The 17,458-nt window shown below is 44.5% G+C and overlaps 1 protein-coding gene across 1 annotated transcript in view; it reads left to right on the top strand.

Annotated features, from left to right (window-relative positions):
• The first annotated feature begins 2,948 nt into the window (after positions 1 to 2,948).
• LOC134344584 (uncharacterized) overlaps positions 2,949 to 17,458 on the top strand; it is a 36,642-nt gene continuing 22,132 nt past the window's right edge. Inside the window, exon 1 of the mRNA XM_063044655.1 lies at positions 2,949 to 3,494. Within this exon, the coding sequence (XP_062900725.1) occupies positions 3,083 to 3,494 (412 nt within the window). The 5' untranslated portion in view covers positions 2,949 to 3,082. The remainder of the gene's footprint in view (positions 3,495 to 17,458) is intronic.

Here is a 17,458-nt window from a genome sequence, read left to right as displayed (position 1 = left end):
GGCCAGGCAGCATCTGTAGGAAGAGGTACAGTCGACGTTTCAGGCCGAGACCCTTCGTCAGGACTAACTGAAGGAAGCATCTTGTCATTTACGTATGTCGTGGATATGTATCCCTATCACAATAAACAGAGTCATAGAACACAATAGTACAGAAACAAGTCCTTCGGCCCATCTAGTCCAGGCCTAACTATTATTTCTACCTAGTCCCATCGTCCCGCCCCTGGACAATGGCCCTCCATACCCGTCTCATCCATGTACTTAACCAAACTTCTCTTAAATGCTGAAATTGAACTCGCACCCGTCACCTCCGCCGGCAGCTCATTCCGCACTCCTGAAGTTCGCCTTAAATATTTCACCTATCATTCTTAACCTACAACTTCTAATTCTAGTCTCACCCGTCCCAGCCTCAGTTGTCGTGAATAAATTAAAGTGGTCAAATCTACTGAAGTTCATTGGTACCGAGCAGAGTAAGCAATACTAATCAATCAGAAACGATTGGCAGAGTCTTTACTAACCGGCATTAAAACTGTCGGTTCGCCAGCGGCTCCAAGCCAAATACCAGAGCGCAGAGCTCCAAGCAATCAAATCATTCATTCTCTCTCTCCCATCTCCCACCACCTCCCTTCCTCTCTTTCTCCCTCTATCTCTCCCCTATCTCCCTTCCTCTCTCTCTCTCTCTCTCATTCTCTCTTCTTTCTCACCCTCCCTCTCTCCCTTATCTCCCTCCCCCTCACTTTCTCTCACACCCTCCCTCTCACTCTCTCTCTCTCTCTCTCTCACACACACACACACACACACACACCCTTTCTCTCCCTCCCTTCTCCTTCCCTCCTTCCCTCTCTCTCTATGAACTCATTCCCTTGATCACGCCCCTGGCCATTTCTCCCCGTACAACTCCTCCCCAGTTTACGATTTCATATCCACATTCCAGTGACGCCGCTTGCGAAATCTAACTTTTAAAATTATCAAACGCCCCCCATCCCCCACGGCCACTCTCCCTTCCTATCTCTTCAGCCTTCTTTTACTTGTCTCGGCGCAACATTACGGGCCGAAGGGCCTGTTCCTGTGCTGTACTGGTCTATGTTCTCCAACATCCGAGCTCCCCAACATTTCCGGCCCTTTCATTTTAGTTGGCGAGTAGCCGCTATTGCCAAGGAATGCAAAATAATTTCTGATACCAATCGCTCCCTGATGAATAATGTAATCAATACTGGAAACGTCAGCTCTTCCCATTTGACGAAATTGCGTTAAATCGCTCACAAGAAATGTTTTACAAATTTAGTTCAACGCTTTAGCTTGTTTCTCCTCGCCCCGAAGAACTGAACGCAGCGAGAAAGCCGGGTTTACAGAGGTAGTCAGTGAGAGAAGATTCACTGGCCGTGGTTATCAGACCATCAGACATAGGAGCAGAATTAGGCCATTCAGTCCATCGAGTCTGCTCCGCCATTCCATTATAGCTAGTTTATTAACCCTCTCAACCCCATTCTCTTACCTTCTCCCCGTAACCTTTGATGCCCCGACTAACCAAGAACCTATCAATCTCTGCATGAAATATACCCAATGACTCGGCCTCCACAGCCGTCTGTAGCAATGAGTTGCACAGATTCACCACCCTCTGGCTAAGGAAATGCCTCACATCCCTGTTGTAAATGGACGTCCCTCTATTCTGAGGCTGTGCCCTCTGGTCCTAGACAGCCCCACCACAGGAAACATCATCTCCACATCCACTCGAATTCGACCTTTCAATATTCGATAGGTTTCAATGAGATCCTCCCTCATTTTTTTTCTAAACTCCAGCGGGTTCAGACCCGGAACATCAAACGCCCATATATAAGCGTTAAATTAGCGTCTGCTCGTTGTGGACAAAGTAAAAGACCCGGACAGACACTTCCTTCCGATCGACGTCGACACTGCACACAGCTCCGATCCAATACGGCTCTTCCGAAGGAGATATGAAAGGCAGGTAGGACTGGACCCTCTTGTTATGTTGGATGTCATAGGTGACCGGACGCCTCCCGATGCACACCCTGCCCTCAAAGTAAGCATCGATGGTACCGTGCGGCGGGAGAGCGCTCCTCACTCTCGGACACTTGGGGTCCCTGTTAAACGCCTCCTGGAAAGCCACTTGCACGGCAGTGGATAATGCATCTCTGGTCCAGATGTTGGCCTCCGTGAGGGTCTTGGGCTCGTACTGGTCTGTAGCCTCGCTGGGAGACGTGGGTGTTCTTCTGGGGGGCCCAGGCCGCGCTCGAGTCCCCCTCTGGATCACCCGGTAGTGGACTTGGACCACCCCGACCGGCAGGTGTCTTCGATCGGACGTCATGGCTCCTACGACCACAGCGCCGCTTTGGACCAGCTCAATGAAGCGGTAGATGTTGTGGCAGCCCTTGACCAGGCGGCCCCGCACGCTGTGGCTATCGTAGTGCTGGTAGGCGGACTCCAGGATCACCAGTCTCCAGGGACGGATGGACATGGGGGCTGCGGCGCTGACCGCAACCGAGTCGGAGAGAGAAGCCCGCGTTACGATCGACGCAACTAGGACCGCTGGACTAGATGTGGGGCAGCAGATTAACGTTCACTCTTTCTCATGTCCACCCATCTCCTTTCCACCCTGAAGCATCATCCGGCTAGTCCGATCTATAGTGTTAACTCACTCTGAAGATCCCCCAGCTAGAACTGCATCCCGGTCCGCGAAGTACCCAGGTCAGTGAAATGGGGGACCGATTAAATGAAGCGACCAACGTCACCTCCTGTATCTCCATCTGCAGTTAATGAGATAATTCAGTCCAGGAAAAAATAACACAAGGCATTTAATTGTCTTTGGAATGTCAAATCAATGCAAAGGAGATATGCATTCTGTCGCTTATCTCAAGATGAGTTAACCTTTATACGTTGTTTATAATATGACTTTTGGACATAAATAACGTTTGGAGATCACCTGACGCGCCTCTGACACACCCAAAGGCGTGTGCCGGACTCCTAACTGCATTGCGGATGGGAGGGCTGTCTTTCAAGTGTAACTCTGGTGAAGGTAGTGCGGTTCGTTACTGGAGGCGCTCAAGCTGGACCTGGCCATTTTAACATGGGCTTTAACCAGATGGCTACCCATTTCAGCTGGGGAGATAACGGGAAGCCGGATCTGGGGGAGTACTGGTCTGAACTCCCTTTCCCCATCAGCGCCTTCTTCAGGCGCTTGGATGACCAAGTGACTCTTACCTACGTCCAAGCCCTCTTGGACGAACGACCCTTCTCTTTCGGCGACGGCTCCGGGGTCGAGTTCTTCTGCGACGAATTCCTGTACGGACCGGAGGAACCCGGATCCAACGAGGTTCAGTTCTACGCGGCCTATGGAGAGATCAGCATGAGAGTGGGCAAGCGAGCACTTTTAGCCTTCCTCAAGCTGGTTCTCGAGTCGAGACCCCGGCCGCTCCTTAAAGGCATCCAGGAAAGCCTGAAGGGTTTGGAACGAAAGCTGAACGAGCTGGAGGGTCTGGGTACGTCTTTCGCTCCATCCGATGGTCCCTCTTTGACTCACCTTTCGCCCTCACTCCCTATGGCGTTCAGCTTCAGTCTGTTACCCCGTTTCACATTCCCTCTCTCCCGCTTTATCTATTCCACCTCTCCTTTCCTCATTATTTACGCACACTTTATTCGTCTAATTTTTATTTTATGCTAAGTCTTTATAATTGCTGAATGTTTTTGTTGCATGTCGCGCCCTGTCGCATCATAGCAAAATCGTAATGTAAATGAATAAAGTTTATCTTTAATCCTTATCCATCCATTATTGCTTTTCCCTGTCGCCCCTGTATTCCCTTTATCCATAGTCTCACCTCTCTCCTCTCTCCTTCATCAAATGCCCGTTAGCTGCTGAGCATCCCCGCCCTTATTAGCCTTTAATGATCACGGCTCTCTATATTGTCCCCGCCAACCGCCCTTGGCCGTTTCTCTCTTCCTCGCTCCCCCTTTTCCTCCTGCGCAATTCGTTTTGAATCTCTGTTTACGTCTCCATCTTCCTATCCCTTTAGAGTTTCTAATTCCCTTTATCTATCGCTTTATTTTCATTTATCCCTTTTCATTTACCTCGCCCTCTTTATTCCTTCACTATTTCTTCTCTCCCTTTCTCTCCTCTCTCGCTCTCTTTCCCTCTGCGACTCTGCTTGTCTTTTACTCCTTCTCTCCTCTCTGCGTCTCTCTCTCTGTTTCTCTCCCTCTCTCTCTGTCTGTCTGTCTGTTTTTCTCCCTCTCCTTTGTCTCTCTCGCTTTCTCCGAGTCTCTATCTGTATCGCCCTCTCTCTCTGCGTCACTATGTCTCTCGTTCTCTGTCTGTATTTCTGTCTGTCTGTCTCTTTCTCTCTCTCTCTTTCTCTTTGTATTTCTGTCTGTCTGTCTGTCTGTCTGTCTCTCTCTCTCTCTCTCTCTCACTCATTGTCTCTGTCCCTCTGTTTCACTCTCGCTCTCTTTCTTCATCCAGTTTTTCTCTTGGCCCGATCTTTCTCTTTCCCTTCATCTCTCCAAGAATTCTCTTTATTTTTACTGCCCTTCATTTACCCAGACGGTCGGGTTATTTTTACCTCGCCTTTTACCTGTTTCTGTCCGTGCCTAGCCTGATTAATATGTCGCTTACCCTCACCCTTCTCCAGAAGATCTGCAGCCCCCTCATTCGCTGTGTTTCCTGAAACCCGTGCGCAATTCCGGCGCATTCTCCATCTCTGCATCAGCGGGAGAGCACAACCCATATCCAACTATGGCAGTAAACAGTGTAGTAGAAACATATACTTATCCACATAATCTAGTGGTCCTATATATCTTAATAACAACCCGTGGACCAGATTTTTACAGCCTAGACCTAAATGTTATTTTCAAAATATCTTCCTACCGCAACGTTATTCGCTCACTCCTGCGCCATTTCACTTGTGATCTGGATTTTTTAAAAAAAATACAGGCGCTCGTGTGTTTTTTGATGAAAAAAAGTAAATTACCTTTGGTTTATTTTTTCACTGATCGTTGTATATTTGGCATCTCCACTGGCGTACCGGAGTATTTCGATATCAGAGAATCAAATCTCTGTGTTAATATTAGGTGTCAGGAAATAGATGTGATGGCCTCACCCCATCAGCGTTTGAAAAATCGGATGTGAGATAAGTAATCTTTTTATTAATCTCAGAATTTGTACTGAGGGGCTTAACCCTAACAATAAACCCTGAAATAACACTACAGTTATGATTCCGGCCCCCCCCACCTTCTTATTCAGACCTCTGCCCCTTTCCCTTCCAGTCCTGTTGAAGGGTCTCGGCCCGAAACGCGGACTGTTTATTCATTTCCAAAGATGCTGCCCGACCTGCTGAGTTCCTCCAGCCTTTTGTGTGAGTGTTGCTCTGGATTTCCAGCACCTGCTGAATTTCTTGGGTCTAGATTTTATAATCAACGTTTTGACTTAAATATGAAAACAATAATTCTTCTTGAGAAATATTATTTATATTATGTATTAATATAAATATGATAATATTATTTCCTCAATTATATGAAAATATGTTCTTATTCTTTAGCGGAATTAGATAAAATATATGAAATAATATATATGCGTATATATGTTGTATTTCGTATACTTATTTCAGATATTATATAGATAAATAGGTATCATGTATTATTTAAATAATTGATATGATGTATTAAGACCATATGACATTGGAGTGGAATTAGGCCATTCAGCCCATCGACTCTGCTCCGACATTCCTTCATAGCTGATTGAAATAAACTTGAATAGCTTTCTAACTTAAATGAAAAGGTTATATTTGATCTGAGGTAAGGCTTTACGCTTGAGCTTAAAACTGACATTGGACGGGAACTGAGGTTGTGTGCGGCCGTTTGCGAACTCCACCGTTAGTTCTGCGCTGGAGTCGGGCTGCTGGGGCTTGACGGATAACTGAAGCCGCACAAGAAATGGAGGAAGTGGGCGATGCCGCGCCGGATCCGCCACCGGCGAACGAGACTTGTTGTGGTGCCCTAGTCACCAGTACCGATTGAAATCCAGTCCTTGTATCGGAGGATCCAAAGTCTCGGCATTGCGCAGTGCACAGCAACCCCTCTCTCCCTCCCCGATTATATTCCAATTCCACACACGCGTCCCTAATGAGATGGTTCACTCCGCCACCGCCACCCTCACGGAGAGCGCGCTAAGTCCGACCTCCCTGCGCAACACCACTTCCAAACCTTCTCAATACATTTGCAGATTATCTTAAAGATAATTGATTCTTGGTACAAAATAAAGAAAGACGGGAGGAATAATCAGTGATTCAAATTCGATACAGTACTTCTCAAACAAGGGCGGCACAGTAGCGTAGCGGTGAGCGCCGGGATTTACAGCGACAGCGATGGGAAGATTGTGGTTCGATTCCCGCCTGGGTTTCTTCTCTCCTTCCAGAGGGTCACGGGTTAATAAGTTGTGAGCATGCTGCGTTGGCACTGGAAGCGTGGCGATGCCTGCTGCTTGCCCCAGTCATAAGAGTCACAGAAAGTACAGCACAGGAACAGGCCATCTTCGGTCTGTCTGGTTCGCGCCTAAATATTTTAACTGCCTACTCTAATCGACCTGCACTGGGACAATATCCCTCCCATCCAGGTACCTGTCCAAACTTCTCTTAAATGTTGAAATCGAGCTTTCATGCACCAGTGGTTCTGGTAGTTGGTCCCACACTCTCAGGGCTCTCTGAGTGAACAAGTTCCCCTTCATGTTCCCCTCAGACTTTTCACCTGACACCCTTAATTGGTTGTAGTCCTACCTAACCTCAGTGGAAAAAGCCTGCTTGGATTTATCTATACCCACATAATTTTGTACAGCTCTATCAAATCTCCGCTCAATCTTCTGTGTTCCAAGGAATGAAGTCCTAACCTATTCAATCTTTCCTTATGACTCCGGTCCTCCAGTCCCAGCAACATCCTTGTAAGTTTTCTCTGTACTGATAAATAAACTCATTTTGGGATTCCAGCTGGGTACAGATTATAACTGACGTTTTGATGACAAACTACCAGTTTCTGACAGTGGTGTCTGAAAAGAGGATGCTGTCCAAGTTGCATGCCATCTTGGACAATGTCTCCCATCCACTACATAATGTACTGGTTGGGCACAGGAGTACATTCAGCCAGAGACTCATTCCACCGAGATGCAACTCAGAGCGTCATAGGAAGTCATTCCTGCCTGTGGCCATCAAACTTCACCCTGAGCCAATAGGCTAGTCCAGGACTTATTTCATAATTTACTGGCATAATTTACATATTACTATTTAACTATTTATGGTTTTATTACTATTTATTATTTATGGTGCAACTGTAACGAAAACCAGTTTCCCCCAGGATCAATGAAGTATGACTATGATTATGACTATCTTCATCATTGTCATCGAGAGGACAGTCACAATCAATACCTGTACCTGGCTGGAAGCATGAGAAGACTTGATTGGTCATATAAGCCAGAAAAACACTAGATCCTTTTTCCCTGCACACCTTCAACCTTATTTACACATTTCCTGTAGGTAGGTGACCAAAACTGCACACAGTAGTCCAAAATTGGCCTCACCAATGTCTTGTACAACTTCAATATAATGACCCAACTCCCGTACTCAGTGCTTTATTTATGAAGGACCACGTGCCAAAAGCTTTCTTTACAACCTGACTTACCTGTGAACAACTTTCAATGAACCATTGACCCCCTTGTTCTATCACCCACCCCAGTACCCTACAGTTCACTGTGTAGGACCTACCCAGATGTCACACCTGTCTGCATTAAATTCCATCTGCTACTTTTCAGCCCATCTTTCCAGCTGGTCCAGATCCCACTGTAAGCTCTGATAGTCTTCCTCACTGTCCACTACACCTCCAATTTTGCTGGCATCTGCAAATTTGTTGATCCAGTTAACCCCATTATCATCCAGATCATTGCTAAAGATGATAAACAAACAAAAACTGATCCAAAAGACATAGGAGCAGAATTAGGCCATTCACCCCATTGAGCCAGCTCCACCATTCCATCTTGGCTGATCCGGGATCCCACTCAACCCCATACACCTGTCTTTTATCCCTAACATCCTGCAAGAGATCTCTAAACATCGACCACATGTTCATAGCACATTTCCCTGCAAAAACATCATCCCAATTCACACCCGCAAGTTCTAGCCTTATAGCCTCATAATTTGCCCTCCCCCAATTAAAAATTTCCTGTCCTCTCTGATTCTTTCCTTTTCCATGATAATGCTAAAGGCCAGGGAGCGGTGGTCACTGTCCCCCAGATGCTCACCCACTGAGAGATCTGTGACCTGACCCGGTTCATTACCTAGTACTAGATCTAGTATGGCATTCCCCCTGGTCGGCCTGTCCACATACTGTGACAGGAATCCATCCTGGACACATTTAACAAACTCTGCCCCATCTAAACCCTTGGAACTAATCAGGTGCCAATCAATATTAGGGAAGTTAAAGTCACCCATGATAACAACACTGTTATTTTTGCACCTTTCCAAAATCTGCCTCCCAATCTGCTCCTGTGTATCTCTGCTGCTACCAGGGGGCCTATAGAATACCCCCAGTAGAGTAACTGCTCCCTTCCTGTTCCTGACTTCCACCCATACTGACTCAAAAGAGCTACATTACCCACCCTTTCTGTAGCTGTAATAGTATCCCTGACCAGTAATGCCACCCCTGCTCCCCTTTTTCTGCCCTCTCTATCCCTTTTAAAGCACTGAAATCCGGGAATATTGAGAATCCATTCCTGCCCTGGTGCCAGCCAAGTCTCTGTAATGGCCACTGCATCATAATTCCATGTATGTATCCAAGCTCTCAGTTCATCACCTTTGTTCCTGATGCTTCTTGCATTGAGGTACACACATTTCAGCCCTTCTACCTTACTGTCTTTACACCATTTATTCTGCTTCTCTTTCCTCAAAACCTCTCTATATGTTAGATCTGGCTTTACTCCATGCATTTCTTTCACTGCTCTATCGCTCTGGGTCCCATCCCCCTTGCAAATTAGTTTAAACCCTCCCGAACCATGCTAGCAAACCTACCTGCAAGGATATTGCTCCCCCTTGAGTTCAGGTGCAACCCATCCAATCTGTACAGGTCCCACCTTCCCCAGAAAAGATTCCAATGATCTAAAAATCTAAAACCCTGCTCCCTGCACCAACTCCTCAGCCACGCATTCAACTGCCATCTCCCCCCATTCTTACCATCACTGTCACTTAACACTGGCAGCAATCCTGAGAACGCCACCCTTGAGGTCCTGTTCTTCAGCCTTCTGCCTAGTTCTGGAAACTCATACTTCAGGACCTCATCCCTCTTCCTGCCTATGTCATTGGTCCCAACATGTATTACGACTTCTGGTTGCTTTCCTTCTCGTACCAGGATGTTGTGCACCCGGTCAGAGACATCCTGGACCCTGGCACCTGGGAGGCAACAAACCATGCGGGTGTCCTTCTCACATCCACAAAATCTCCTGTCTGCTCCCTGACTATAGAGTCTCCAATGACAACAGCTCTCCTCTTCTCCGTCCCACGCTTCTGCACCACCGGGTCAGATTCAGTGCCGGAGGCCCTGCCACCGTGGCTCACACCTGGTCATTCGTCCCCGCCAACAGTATCCAGGATGGTAAACTTATTATACAGTGAAGAGCAGCGTGGCTCTTCCTCAAAGACCAGGAAACTTCACATGACAGTGTAGTCACATACCACAAAAGCTGACATTTTTGAAAAGCATTTTGCTTCTTCATTATTCTGAATTTTGATCATTTCTTCTTGCAAGCTTTCATCCTGTTCTTCCACCTTGCAAAGATGTGGATTAATTACCCAGTCCAGAATTTCCAGGTTGTTCAAATCCTTCAATCAATTCTGAAAATCTTTCTTCAGTGACTGCAGGTGTAAGGAGTACTCTAGCAAATCACCATCTGTGAAAGAGAGTGCCATACTTCTTATGCAGAAAAACTGTGAGAACATTCTTCTCCCAATTTTTTTCTTCTATATTTTCAATTTTCCAATAAAAATGGACACTGCACTTCTTGCCTGGATTAAATTGAAATTCTCACCCTGCAGTTTCATATTTAGAACGTTCATTTTGTCAAGTAATAGTAGTAGTAGTAGTAGTAGTCATACTTTATTGATCCCGGGGGAAATTGGTTTTCATTACAGTTGCACCATAAATAATAAATAGTAATAACACCATAAACAGTTAAATAGTAATATGCAAATTATGCCAGTAAATTATGAAATAAGTCCAGGACCAGCCTATTAGCTCAGGGTGTCTGACCCTCCAAGGGAGGAGTTGTAAAGTTTGATGGCCACAGGCAGGAATGACTTCCTATGATGCTCTGTGTTGCATCTCGGTGGAATGAGTCTCTGGCTGAATGTACTCCTGTGCCCGCCCAGTACATTATGTAGTGGATGGGAGACATTGACCAAGATGGCATGCAACTTGGACAGCATCCTCTTTTCAGACACCACCATCAGGGAGTCCAGTTCCATCCCCACAACATCACTGGCCTTACGAATGAGTTTGTTGATTCTATTGGTGTCTGCTACCCTCAGCCTGCTGCCCCAGCACACAACAGCAAACATGATAGCACTGGCCACCACAGACTCGTAGAACATCCTCAGCATCGTCCGGCAGATGTTAAAGGACCTCAGTCTCCTCAGGAAATAGAGACGGCTCTGACCCTTCTTGTGGACAGCCTCAGTATTCTTTGACCAGTCCAGTTTATTGTCAATTCGTATCCCCAGGTATCTGTAATCCTCCACCATGTTCACACTGACCCCCTGGATGGAAACTGGGGTCACTGGTGCCTTAACCCTCCTCAGGTCTACCACCAGCTCCTTAGTCTTCTTCACATTAAGCTACAGATAATTCTGCTCACACCATGTGACAAAGTTTCCTATCGTACTCAGCCTCATCTCCCTTGCTGATGCATCCAACTATGGCAGAGTCATTCGAAAACTTCTGAAGATGACAAGACTCTGTGCAGTAGTTGAAGTCCGAGGTGTAAATGGTGAAGAGAAAGGGAGACAAGACAGTCCCCTGTGGAGCCCCAGTGCTGCTGATCACTCTGTTGGACACACAGTCAGACACACAGATGGATTTGATTGAGTAACAGAAATGGTGTCTTTCAGTCCACTTTGTCCTGGCTGTCCATGCAGCCCAACTACACTAATCCCATTTGCCTGTGTTAGTCTCCTGTCTTGACCAATCACTGTTCAAACATCACCTTCTTCCAGATATTCACTGCTGTAGGAGATGCAGGATCAGGACATGCCTTTCTTTACATCGTATTTCCTCGTTCAGCTATACACTCAAAGTGTTTGAGAGGCTGTTACACAGGACCAAGTCTATCTGTGTCCACCAGTGTATGCCCTTGAATTGTACTGATCTCCACAGGCTCACTGCAGTGGCAGCACCGAGCTGCAGTATAACTCCACTCTGGGATGTGGCTTCATCTGATCACTTCATCTCAAGAACAGACTTTATTCACAATTAACAAAAATATACAACGGAAGTGAAAAATATCAAATCCTTTACATTCGTGGTAAGCATACTCAGTAGTGTAAACTTTAAATAGAAAAGTGCATAAACAAACATAGCAAAACACACAAAATGCTGGAGGAATTCAGCAGTCCAAGCAGTATCTATGGAAAAGAGTACAATCGACATTTCGGGCTGAGACCCTACCCTGTAAACAGACTTAGCCCATTGCCACTGACATAGTCATACACACCCTTTGATTGTTCGAGAAGCTTTTCCTGCCCAGCTTGGTCTCTCCATATGCGCTAGCAGTAGGGCTCTTAATTGTGGTCCTTCCCCACAAAGTCTTGGCATTGGCTCAGCACGTACACCAGTTAAAATTTTATTGAGAAAAAGTTAGAAAAATTGAGAATGGAAGTGATGCATCTTGTTGAGAAAACACAGGCCTTCCTCTTTGGAGTAGCAGTGATGGTTATAACACTTACACTCCTGCAAATGGCATTCAGTTGTCCAAATTTTGTAAAATCCAGAATTTGAACTTTCAGACCTTAAGACTTGGGATTAGGTTTCTTTATTCTGTACCTTATTTGGTGGATTTTGCAAAAAGGTATTGTTTTTACTTGATATATATATTTTTTAAAGTTATATTAGCCTATCTTGTTTCTAGGATGCCAGGTTTGCCGTATTGGGAGAGATTGAGTAGTCTTCTATTGAGTTCAAAAGAACGAGATGAGATCTCATTGGAACATAGAGAATGCCAGAAGCAGTGCTATGGTCTCAGAATAGGACTGAGGACAATAGAAATTTCTTCACCCAGAGGATGGGAATTTTTTTTTTTTTACTTTTCTGAGGGATTGTGGGGCCACAGTCATTGAGTTCATTCAAAACAGATGAAAGAGATTTCTGGATATTAAAGAAACTGAGGGATGTGGGGAAAGTGTTGAAGAAGAAATCAACCAGAAGCTTGACAAATAGTAGGTCTGGCTCCACTGGCAAGACCAAGACAAGCTGGCTGAATCTGAGTCTAGATGCAGGCGCTGCCGCATTGCTCCCTCAGTCTTACCATCTCCTAAACTATCCGCAAAACAATGGGACCATTCACCCACTGGGGATAGCGATGTGTCTGCACTAACAGGCCATCCTACCTGGACCAAAGGTTTTAACGATGAATGAAGAAGGCCAAATGTGGTCTTGTCCATTGAAATGAAAGGTGAATGATAAGCCCCTGCTGTGAATCCCAGCTGAATTACACACATTGTTGGTAGTGACAAGACCATGCTTTGAACGTTTTACTAGGAGGAATAAGAATAAGACTTAAAGGCAATATATCCAATCTAGATATTGGCACCTGTTAAATTATGTCAGTCAGTGAGTGAGAGGCTACAAGGATGTCTGCATCACCCATACCAGAATATTTGATTGACTGACCTGGTCTGCTGTATTATGTTCATTTGTATGACCTTAAAACAACAACAGAAACACTACCAGAAGAAAATCAGTAGTGAAGATCTCATGAAGATTTCTCTCAGCAAACAGAAACCATGGAGTGTCCACAGCACCTGTGGACATGATGCAGCTCCTGTCAGCCAGCTATCCCGGTTGATATCACTGCCATCTCCGAATCAGGAGACCATGGGCCACTTTGGATTTGAGCAATACAACGATTGCATTTACTGTGGTCCCCCAAGGATCACAGTATTATCAAAGGGAAGTCCTGAGAGAATACCACATTATGAGGGGCTGCCATTCCAATGTGTTGCATTTCAGAGTTCTCAGAGTGTAAAACGCAGAGAGATACACTAGTGTTCCATCCCAACTCATATTGTCAAGAACAGATAATTAACTTTATGCTGATTGATGTCATTCTTAATCTAATTAACAGTAGGACTGCCTCCAAACATTATTAATGGATTGTAAATTACTTTAAGATGTCCCTGCTGTATGATGTTAAGGAAGCGATAAGGGGATGCGTTTAAAGGATACTTCTGTTAGCCTGTGTCTTTTTTTTGGAAATTTATGTAATGATGTAGACTTAGAAGTTGGTTCTCTGGAATGAGTAGACTCAATGAATTAAGTTTGATTAGTTTTCAAATTGTTGCACAGTTCTCCAGAGCGTGAGGGCACTAATTTGTCTGGTTATTACGAACATAAGTTTAGAGTTGAGAATTCGGGATTCCTGACTCAATCAGAAGTGTAGCCATTTGGACCTGTAGTGGAAGGGTGCATACAGCTTGCCTAAATCCCCCTTCTGCTTTTTAGTGTTTTTCTCATGTGCAGGATTAACAATGGATGCATAAAAGGGGGCAGAGAAATTTTAGCGTAGATTTTTAACATTTCAAAATAAAGAGGCTATTAATTAGGTGATAGGTGAAATGACTGGTTGTAGCTTCCATTATTTTGTTGTTGGGAGGGATGGAATGAGTACGTCATTAGATTATTATAACTTTGAGGAGAAATTTGGATAGGTCTGTGGAAAAGGACACAGGATTATGGGGGAAGTACAGAGTAGCAAGATAATGTTCATATTTGCTCAGCAAAAAGTTAGGTTGGATCCAACTGTCCTGAGTATCTTATGCCCACGTGCATAAGATTTAGTCAAATACAGGCTGCTGAAATAGCATTAAGTTAGCCAATTATCTGCGATCAGTTCTGAAAGAGTCATTCAGATGTGGTCGCCAGTTAGTAGTCCATCAGTACTCCTTGAAACAGATTTTTTTGTCAAATGTGACAGGGACATCCCCATTCATTTCCTCGTATCTACATGTTTTTCAGTAGCTGAATTGGACTTATCAGAATTGTCTTTTCAGATATTGGGGAAAAAAAATGCAAGGACAGGAGTAACTGACAGATTGGAGAAGCAATTTGATTTCCCTGAACTAATGACCGCGAGTTTTTTTTCCAGTACTTGTTGTTTCATTCTTGAACTGAGGGGGAGCAGGTGCAAGTTCAAATTCTGAACACTCCTGAACGAGTTAATGAGGGATTGCAACTTCTAAACAGACTAGGTCTTAAAAGACAGTTCATTGAGTTCGTAAACAAGCTCCTCCTGCTACCTCTTTGATATTGTTGGTATTGAATTTTTTCTCAGCATAAAGTGCTTCCACAACCTCAGGATCCTCACTCCCTGAGCACAGACATCTTTTTGCAGCTACCATCAGGCAGGAGGTACCTGAAGTCCTGCTCCTACTGTTTAAAGAACACATACTTCCCATTCCCCCTGGGGTGGAATTTACAAATCCCTAACCACTGCAGTTTACCAATACTATGATCACTTTCCACTAATTTTTTTTTGTTCTAATTGTGTCTTCCTGTTTTAAAAAATTGTGTGTAATTTATGGTTTATTTGTGTTTATCTCATGAATGCCAGAGCCTGTGATGCTGCTGTAGGGTTTTCACTGCACCTGTGCATACATGTTCTTCTGAATTTAACAATAAACCCGACTTCTCATCTTGCCTTTTGACTTTGCATGAAGTTGTTTTGGTAGCTACAGCAAGAGAGTTCTTGGAACTTGCGCCAGGAATAAAGTTGGCCAAAGAAACTGAATGTTTAGATTTTAGACCATAACAAACCATAGTCATAGTCATAGTCATAATCATACCTTATTAATCCTGGGGGAAATTGGTTTTCATTACAGTTGCTCCATAAATAATAAATAGTAATAGAACCATAAATAGTTAAGTAGTATTATGTAAATTATGCCAGTAAATTATGAAATAAGTCCAGGACCAGCCTATTGGCTCAGGGTGTCTGACCCTCCAAGGGAGGAGCTGTAAAGTTTGATGGCCACAGGCAGGAATGACTTCCTATGACGCTCTGTGCTGCATCTCGGAGGAATGAGTCTCTGGCTGAATGTACTCCTGTGCCCACCCAGTACATTATGTAGTGGTTGGGAGACATTGTCCAAGATGGCATGCAACTTAGACAGCATCCTCTTTTCAGACACCACCGTGAGAGAGTCCAGTTCCATCCCCACAACATCACTGGCCTTACAAATGAGTTTGTTGATTCTGTTGGTGTCTGCTACCCTCAGCCTGCTGCCCCAGCACACAACAGCAAACATGATAGCACTGGCCACCACAGACTCATAGAACACAATAGGCATTGTAAGATTTAAAATATGATTGATTTGAAGACTTGGTTAATATTTATATTTCTGAAGATTTATATAATTTACCTAAAGAAACAGAAATCACTTTGTATGCATTTAATTGTTGCCACGTTACAAATTTGAAACTGGGAATCAGTGATTTGGGGGTTTCTTAAGGAAGAATAATGTATGGTACTTTTTGAAAATAAAATAATTATCTAATGTGTAAGGAGCTAGGGCTCTGAGTGCCTGTTTATATTAACAGATGTAAATTTCAGGCCTTTCCACAAAAAGTAAAATCAAACCAGCCCTCAGATTCCACTCATTAAAGTATCAATGCCAGAAAGATAGTCTATAAGTAATTATCACCTATCACAGCATTTGAAAATGAATTTACAGCTGACTGCACCACCTCTGGCATTTTGGGTTGTGTTTAATAAAGCAGTGCATCGATCTTCTCGTATGGGCTTCAGTGTTGGTCAAAGCATTGGTGCAGCTCAGGATAACCGCAGATTTCTGGATTTTGTTGTATGGTATTTAATCTGCGTTCATAGTGAACGTTGTTTGACTTTCGTTCGTCTCAATTTTATCTAATCCTTTGCACTGCCTTGGAATTTCTCAGAAAACTTAATTTGGCTGTTGAAGGTTTGTTAACACAGAACATTACAGCACAGTACAGGCCTTGGAGGCTACTATGTAGTGCCAACACTTTAACCTCCTCTAAACTCAATCTAGCTCTTCCCTCCCACATAGCCCTCCAAAGGTATGCCTATCTAAGAGTTTCTTAAATGCCCTCTTAAATAATTTAGAGGGTTAAAAAATTGTCAATTTGGATTCCATCAAGAAAGTGTGTAAATATCCTGTCCAGATTATATCAATTACTGGTGCTAGAGCGAGCTATCTCAAAGCTACAGCCCATCCAACCATGCTCCCTAATGGTGATGGTGTTCACTCCACCATTAATCGCAACACAATATATTGGTTCCTTAGGGTTGTCATAACTGGGATGTGGGAGGAGTAGTGGAGATGAGTTCCCATTAACAACTACGTGCTCTCAAAGGTGTGTGTCTCAAGTAGCCTCTGACAACCAAGTCTAGCTCCTGAGCTTCATGCGTGGCCTAGCTATTAATCCCAGCAGAACAGTTTCTACTGACAGGAGAAGGGACAAAGGCAGGTTTCTAGTGCCTACTGGAGAAAAAGAATTTCAAAATTGTATATAGAACATAGAATAGTACAGCACAGCACAGGCCCTTCGGCCCATAATGTTGTGCCAACCCTCAAACCCTGCCTCCCATATAACCCCCACCTTAAATTCCTCCATATACCTGTCCAGTAGTCTCTTAAATTTCACTAGTGTATCTGCCTCCACCACTGACTCAGGCAGTGCATTCCACGCACCAACCACTCTCTGAGTCAAAAACCTTCCTCTAATATCCCCCTTGAACTTCCCACCCCTTACCTTAAAGCCATGTCCTCTTGTATTGAGCAGTGGTGCCCTGGGGAAGAGGCGCCGGCTATCCACGCTATCTATTCCTCTTATTATCTTGTACACCTCTATCATGTCTCCTCTCATCCTCCTTCTCTCCAAAGAGTAAAGCCCTAGCTCCCTTAATCTCTGATCATAATGCATACTCTCTAAACCAGGCAGCATCCTGGGAAATCTCCTCTGTACCCTTTCCAATGCTTCCACATCCTTCCTATAGTGAGGCGACCAGAACTGGACACAGTACTCCAAGTGTGGCCTAACCAGAGTTTTATAGAACTGCTACTACAGTTTATTCTTGTATTTCTTATACAAGATATAGGAGCAGAATTAGTCCATTTGTCCCATCGAGTCTGCTCTGCCATTTCATCATGGCTGATCTAATTTTCCA

Source organism: Mobula hypostoma, chromosome 3 (assembly GCF_963921235.1).
Source record: "Mobula hypostoma chromosome 3, sMobHyp1.1, whole genome shotgun sequence".
NCBI classification, from domain to species: domain Eukaryota; kingdom Metazoa; phylum Chordata; class Chondrichthyes; order Myliobatiformes; family Myliobatidae; genus Mobula; species Mobula hypostoma.
Note: the sequence above shows the minus strand (reverse complement) of the source record. Positions and strands in the feature narration are given on the sequence as shown.